Source organism: Acipenser ruthenus, chromosome 11, assembly GCF_902713425.1.
Source record: "Acipenser ruthenus chromosome 11, fAciRut3.2 maternal haplotype, whole genome shotgun sequence".
Classification (NCBI taxonomy): Eukaryota; Metazoa; Chordata; class Actinopteri; order Acipenseriformes; family Acipenseridae; genus Acipenser; species Acipenser ruthenus.
In genome coordinates, this window is record NC_081199.1 from 30,929,760 (window position 1) to 30,937,506 (window position 7,747).

At 35.4% G+C, this 7,747-nt stretch overlaps 1 protein-coding gene across 4 annotated transcripts; it reads right to left on the reverse strand.

The window, feature by feature from the left end:
* Positions 1 to 1,062: 1,062 nt before the first annotated feature.
* LOC131739471 (heterogeneous nuclear ribonucleoprotein A3-like) lies at positions 1,063 to 7,337 on the reverse strand. Of its 4 annotated transcripts, none has more exons than XM_059033654.1 (11): positions 7,233 to 7,337; positions 5,948 to 6,070; positions 5,535 to 5,681; positions 5,211 to 5,421; positions 4,916 to 5,005; positions 4,092 to 4,184; positions 3,903 to 3,968; positions 1,971 to 2,087; positions 1,642 to 1,761; positions 1,516 to 1,551; positions 1,063 to 1,395 (listed from the first exon to the last, which is right to left on the reverse strand). In XM_059033654.1, exons 1-11 carry the CDS (start codon positions 7,236 to 7,238, stop codon positions 1,382 to 1,384), a joined length of 1,023 nt encoding a protein of 340 aa, XP_058889637.1. In that variant the 5' UTR covers positions 7,239 to 7,337; the 3' UTR covers positions 1,063 to 1,381. The 4 variants fall into 4 exon arrangements, with proteins under 4 accessions (XP_058889637.1, XP_058889636.1, XP_058889639.1 ...); XM_059033653.1 differs by having other exon boundaries at positions 1,484 to 1,551; XM_059033656.1 differs by lacking the exon at positions 4,092 to 4,184 and having other exon boundaries at positions 1,484 to 1,551.
* Between the last annotated feature and the right edge of the window lie 410 nt (positions 7,338 to 7,747).

Sequence of the window (7,747 nt, forward strand, 5' to 3'; positions counted from 1 at the left end):
CCTTACCCATCCAGAACCTTCGATGTTAACTTGTCATATTTGATTTTCACCGATAATGATGAAAGATGGCTTCATATCCGACCTGTAAATCAAGCAAAGTGGTTACTCTTACCTTTCCTTATGTTATTGCTCCATCTTCTTTAATTCAAGTACTCTTTGAAAAGCAAACCTTATACTCACTTCCCCTTCCTTTCAGGTCTAAAGTCTAGACCTATTGTGTATTTTTCACTGTCACCTGAAGTAGCTATGACTCATGGAGATTCCAAAAGTTGAAGAACTCTTCCTAGACTTTCTTTCATACCGTCGTCTGGTCGTTGAAGTTATACCTAGTCTTGAGAAAGATGCTCACTATCAAAGTTATCACATGATTTCTTTGAAGATGTAGCTGTTGTTGCTGCCTTGTCTTTGAGTAACATTATACTGACTTGTCCACACTGCTTGGGCTGAAGAAGTCCTGTCTTAATTCATCTGTTTGGAGACACACTTTTTCTGTTTTAAATTAATCCTGCATTTTATTTCTGCCCACATTCGAAACCAAGAACTAGCTGAAGCTACTTGTCCTCAGGTTAGAAAATAATTCATTTTCATAGCATTAAGCATTCCAGAGAATTTTATTTGTCAGATCTAGCCTTAATAAAATGTTTATAGAAAACAGTTTTGTAATAAACAGATAGCACAATCATTTTAACTGGTTGCTTTCTAAAACCAATGATACACTACACTTCACCATCTAATTTTGCTAGACATATTTAAACGATGATCAGTTAAATTGTCACTGTACCTGGTATTCAGAATAAATTACATTCTTTACAAAAAAAAAAACAAGACATGGATTTAAAATATTATGCAATAATGTTGCAAAATAAATTAGAAATAGTTTACCGATCCTAACTTCGGTGACCTGCCGCTCACAAGGTGAAGTGCTTTCTCCCACTTCCTTTTAATACAGGCACACAGATAACGCATACACAAGCAAATAGCAAGAGACATCACCACAGAATAGATAACTAACATTCTTAAGTTAAGACATCTTAGACTCGATTGAAAAACTGACTACAAAAGTTTAGTTAAAAAAGGTTCCTTGTTTTTATTCCTGATACCACTACCACAGTTTACATGGGCATATACTTGCAAAAAAACAAAACAAAATAAAATAAAATAAAATCTAGCAACAAATAAGACCTCAGGAATGTACATCTAATAGACACTATTTCATTAGTAGCTACACTTTTGCAGTCTGTAGCTAGTGGATACAGTCCTCAACAAGAATTGTTCTCCTGTTTAAGCTGCAGTAACTTTGCTGTTCCTCTAATGCACTTGGACGACTGCCTCATAGTAACCTGCAGCTTTCCTGACAACTCCTTGCTCATCTCCTCTCCTGCTAAGAACTGTAGCCTGTTGAATGGATACAGGATAAGAAAATTATTACACTAAGTTAACAATAGGTATTCTACACAACAGTGCAATATTAAATGTAACTTACCAATTCTACAAAAAATTAATATCTCCTCGTACCGTATCCACCAGAGCCACCTCCAGAGCCATAGTTGCCTAAAAAAAAAAAAAAAGTTAAAATCTGTAAATGAAACAGTTGCAGCTTAAATAATAGAAGTCAATCCAACATTCAGGTATTGTATGTACCACCGTAAGGTCCACCCGAGCTCCTTCCAAAGTTGCCCCCTTTCATGGGTCCGTAATTCGACTGCTGCCCGCTGTAGTTTCCAAAGTCATTGTAATTTCCACCACCGCCGCCATAGTTTCCTAAACAAAATTTGCAAAATACAGGCAATTCCCCTTAGCAAGGTTGGGTGTAAGATGCCAACTTATAACATTTATATTAACAGGTATACGAAGTGCAGTCAGCAAAACTATATTAAAATATACTGATCGTGACAAAATTATGAGCAAAAATATGATCTGATGAAACAGTGCCTAATTTTCAGGAATTGCGCAACTTTTATAAATCTTACCTCCTTCACTGTAATTGTCGTATCCACCAAATCCACCACCTTGGTTGCCATATCCACCACCGCCACCTCCATACCCTCCCCGACCACCTCCATAGCCAGAGCCACCTCCATAGTTTCCTTCCAGGAAGAATTGTATTATTTAATCACTGACTTACATTAAAAAAACCCAGATAAACCAAGTCCAGCATATTAAACCCTAAAGTCTGTTAATCATGTTATATTAAGTTTATATATACACACACACATTATATATATATATATATATATATATATATATATATATATTAGGGCTGTCACTTGATTAAAGTTTTTTATCGGTTAATTTATGGGCATTAGTTGATTAACTGGTGGATTAATCTCTGCATATTTTTTAATAAAGGTAATGATCTATAGCAGCTGTCCTGCATAGTAATAGTTAAAAAAATCTATATAAATCTTTAAAAAAAAAAAAAAAAACCCCAATTGGAATTTGGTCTTTTTAAAAGCTTTATTATTTTACTAAATGTAACAAATGTTCACAGAACATCAATCCATAAAACGGTTTAACAGAAAAATATAATGCACAAGAACTGAGAATGGATTTTCTGTCTTTCAAGCAAACATAAGTAACACTTATGGGCTCCTTATGAACAACCTTTTTTAAAACATTATATTCAAAGAGCAAAACAAAACCAAGAATAATAATAAACAAATAAAAAAACAGCTTACGTATCTTACAGAATCTATCAAATGCACAGATTCCAATACATAATACGTTGTTATATTAACTCTACTGTTCAGGGATCGGTGCCCCCAAAAAAAAGTGTACTGGTAAATTAGAGCCTACACAATTTATTCACACTTATGCATTCTCTGAAATATTGAAAAAAAAAAAATTTTTAAATCCTGTTATACGTATTCACAGGGATGCAAGAGCTAAATAAATGTCAGTCGCCATCTAGAGCATTCTGTTTATTGATCTTCCAATACGTACTTTGTAGTAATAGGATGACCAATTCAACTGGTTAAAGTAACGAGGGGTGACTGCAAACTACTCATGCTCTCCTTGTAAGAAAAACCTTGCTTGCAAATGAAACACCTTTCTTTTCCAATGATTTTACCTTCCGAGTCTAATTTATCCCAAAACAAGATTTGCATTTTCCCTTTAACTGTTCGTAACCCTCCGTTTTCTGTTCTCTCCAACTACAGTATCTGCACGTGATACTGTTTGTGATGGCTTGCATAATTTTCCACGTGTTACTTTGGATTTGAACCCTATAATGCCCAGACAAAAAAAAAATGTGTATCTGCAATTAACTCTTTAGTTGATTAATTGGTCTGATAGAAAAATAAACTGTACACTGTGATTGACCCCCTTTCAATACCAAGGAAACAAGAGTTTTACACATTAGGGCTGCTACGATTAAATCAAAAAACGATTTTTCAATCGATTCCCTTCCTCAGTATATACATCGATATAAATACTGGATAATAGATTAAATAATTACATGTTTGTAATGCACATAGTTAATAACATTATTTAAGTTTATCAACGAAAATACACAAACGTCCTGCCGTGCTTGTGTTAACTAGCATCTGATTTGCTTGTCCCACCCTACCAGCGAATCAATTTTGAAAATGCTTTGTAAGTACGCCCCTCTGTGCGTTCAATGTAAAAAAAAAAGCATGGCATCTTGAATCCAGAGGAGGATAACAGGCTTGTATCTCTGGCAAACAGCCTGTAAATAAATTGTGCACAAAATGTATGTGGGCGGTACAATCATCGATATTTACTCGAACAATTCGATTTTGTGTGCCCAATTAATTGATTCCTATTTGGAGGCTTAACTGACAGCCCTATTACACATTACTGAGTTTTACATTCCACATTAGAATTAATGTGATCATCAGACATGTTATTATACTGCATAATAAATAAATGAATTAACATACCATCTCCACCAAACCCGTTGTATCCACCATCACCACCATAACCACCACTACCACTTCCATAGCCTCCTACAACACAATGTTGTTACTGTTTTTATTTGTTCTATATATATACACACACACCTTACATAACAACACACTTATCACCACACTCCTTCAGATTAAAGTGGATGCATTCACCCTCATTCTTACCGCTGCCAGAAAAGTTTCCACCCCGGCCATAGTTGCCTCCACCTCCAAAATTTCCACCTCTACCCATAAAATTGCCAGATCCCCCATCTCGGCCTACAAAAACAGAGCATTTAAAAATATATAGGCATATTAAGAAACTGCCTTTAAAAAAAGCTTACTGCACCCTGCTATATGGAGAAGTCTGGATTTTTTAAATATCATCCTTTAAGATCCTCCTGATGAGTTTAACAGTAAATTTAATTCATGTTTTTTCCTATACCAAATAACCAATTCATAAACAAGTTTATGTTTCATGCACTTTAAAGACATTTAACATGAAGCATTGTAACGTGTTTTCAAAGTCAACCATAACTGCAGTTCATTGATTATTTGTGTGTCGATTGTTTAATATACAGTATTTACTCGAATTTAAGTCATACTTTTGTGGCCAAAATAAAAGTTCAAATTTGGGGGGAGCGACTTGGATTCCAGTTTTTTCGTTAGGGTACCAATTTACATTTGCGCAGGTCATTTATTCTGGTGCGCTTTAAGAACACCAACTGTACACAGTACTGCCCACTACAGACATTACTCTCGGTACAGTATGGTGTCCGTATTTGGGGGAGCAACTTGAATTCAGAGGTGACTTAAATTCGAGTAAACACGGTATATATTTTTTTTTAGCATCACTAAATACATTTATTTTGCCAAATGCATGGTTACATCTCCTTTTACGTTCCACAGCATTTTCATTACAAATTAAACAGAACCACCACAGATGTATTCAGATTCATGAGCATGTTTGGACTTAAAAACATGGTAAATGTTTCTAAATTTCAACTTACTTCTCCGATTACCAGTAGACTGCATCTCTTGTTTTGAGAGTGCTTTCCTGACTTCGCAGTTGTGTGAATTTATTGTGTGGTATTTCTGAGCTGAAAAACAAAAGTAATTTGGTGAAACAAGCTGTCATTAACCACAAGTTGTGCTCTTAAAGAGTTTTACCGCATTATGCAATTCTAGTTTATGACCACCTCACACTGCTAGGAACTGTACATTCAATACAAAAGTGGTGCCAGTGATGCAATATTCCAATTGTAGGTATTTTAAACATGCATATACACTGTTCAATATACACACCAACAATTTTATCAACGGTGTCATGATCATCAAAGGTGACAAATCCAAATCCTCTTTTTTTCCCCGTCTGACGTTCTTCCATAACTTCAACACTTTCAATCTTTCCATATTTTTCAAAGTAGTCCCTCAAGTGACATTCTTCTGTGTCTTCCTTGATCCCACCAACAAATATTTTTTTCACTGTTAAATGGGCACCAGGCCTTGCAGAATCCTGTGAAAAGGAAGGGCACAGAGGAAGTAGCCTAGCATTGACTACTATTCCTTTGTGTTATGTACTGTACTATGGATCAGTAATAACACTAGTTAAAGGCATGGGGGTTTTACCTCTCTAGACACTGCTCTTTTTGGTTCTACAACACGCCCGTCAACCTTGTGTGGGCGGGCCTCCATGGCAGCATCCACCTCTGTTGCACACGAGTAAGTTACAAACCCGAACCCTCTGGATCGTTTATTTAATGGATCTCGCATTACCTACAATACAGGATTACAAAAAAGGAATTAGAAGACTGAAAATTAAATCAAACATGTTGTCTGATTTTTACCTTGCTCCAATAAAGAACATTCATATTTTATTTTAACCCCCACCAATGTCAAAGGTTTAGCAGTGCTTTACGCAACGTTGTTTTGCTGGTTAAAGGTTTTTAAATGCACTGCTGTACATTTTTTCCCCCCACACAGACTATTGTGTACTTTGCACACCTGTGGATGATCATACAGTAATTTTACAGACAGCTTACCACACAATCTGTAAGCTTTCCCCATTGTTCAAAGTGCTCTCTCAGGCTCTCATCAGTGGTTTCAAAACTCAAACCACCAATGAACAGTTTTCTCAGCTGTTCAGGTTCCTTGATATCATGGTCCTGTCCAAACAATGAAAGAAAAAATCAAGTCAGTGTATAATCTTAATAAACAGTACTGCAGTAGACCGTTTAACATGAGCACGTCACTACTCGTATAACACAGTAACAACAGTAATAATAATGATAAAATATGATGACGTCGTTTAAAGGATTCACTTTTCCAGCTCGTGGGTTGAGTCTCAGGACAGTAGACAAGTTCTGCACATTGCTATCTTCTGTTCCAATCAACGCTTGTTGTGTACAGTTCAAACAGCGTGAATTTCTTGCATGTTGTTTTTAAAACAATTGTTGATACAATATTGATGTAATGGCGTGTGACTACGATTTCAAAATAATTCATCTTACATATTAAATTAATAAACTGGAGTTGCTCTGGTGCCCAGTAAACGACACAGGCAGTCTAGCGCTATCACTACGCGTTTTTTTTCTTCTTCTGGTACGGTTGTCATAAGGCTGTACGGATCTCTATTCCACCAACGATTCTCCACACAGTTCAAAATAACAAGCTCTGTACATTAAATACATGCCAAGTCAAAATTAGTCATAATGATCCACAAGCACAGCCTAGAAGTTTCTGCCAAGAGGAAACCCTACGCCATTTTATCTCTTCCCATCCGCCATTCCTCCATATTGTATATTATACCTAGACACAAACAAGCAATGCAACAACTCATTATTGACTTTAAAGCTTGAAAACACCCATTTAAATCTGAAAGTATTAACGCACATTATATATATATATATATATATATATATATATATATATATATATATATATATAGTTAGTATGTAACTTACAGACATTTACTTTAGCAAATCATGTTTTAAAATCAAAGTCTTGATATAAGCTAAGCATTTTCAGAACGCAGCCTTTATGTTTTTGTTTTCTAGTACACAAAACTAGGGTTAAAAAACAATACCGAATAAAACAGTAGTTACTGCAGAATACCGTAATTACTATCATTAAAGTCCATCTACGAATGCAACACCTCGAATGATCCTAACTAAACATGGCAGAACCCAAGAACAGCTCGCATCAAAAGAAATATGTACATTCTAAAATAAATACAAATACAGAAAAAAACTTTGCATTTAACTTTTCTTATATTCGTTGCATTTAATCCTTATAGTAAACATTAATATTTGTATGCAATATTATCACCTCCATTTTGCCTTGAATCTCGTTTCTCCTCGCTTCAGAACGGAAAAAGGAAGTGGGACGTCACACGTGACATTAGAAAAACAAACCCAAACAAGGAAGACGCCACAGCTCCGAAGTACCCATACCTTATTTGTTAACGTGCGTGTAAATATTACTCGAAACAAATATTTCCAAACATTCCGATTTTTTTGCACATTAGCTTATTATACTGTGTTTCACCCCCCCATGAACTACATTACAGTAAGTTTTAAACACATGACTCCACTAAAGTATATTGCCACTTTTTTTTTTTTTTTTTTTTTTTACATATGTAGGCCTATTCTTTTCGTACACTACACTTGCTTTGAGCCCTGTGTCTTAATTGGCATTGAAACAAAACAAACACAGAGATTACACTGTATACACTAACATACTTTTCAACATTTGGAAACTGTTCAGCGGGACGCTCGTCTCGTGTCGCTTGTCTAAATACGTGACTTCCAGTCACTTATTTAGTGTTATACGAAACATAGCAT

What these genes read in the sequence shown, in the direction of transcription:
- LOC131739471 (XM_059033653.1), bottom strand. An exon ending in TGGAAACTTTTCTGGCAGCG is followed by an intron (nt 3,969 to 4,091) that starts GTAAGAATGAGG and finishes ATTGTGTTGTAG; the next exon opens with GAGGCTATGGAAGTGGTAGT. An exon ending in CTCGGGTGGACCTTACGGTG is followed by an intron (nt 1,552 to 1,641) that starts GTACATACAATA and finishes TTTTTTTTTTAG; the next exon opens with GCAACTATGGCTCTGGAGGT.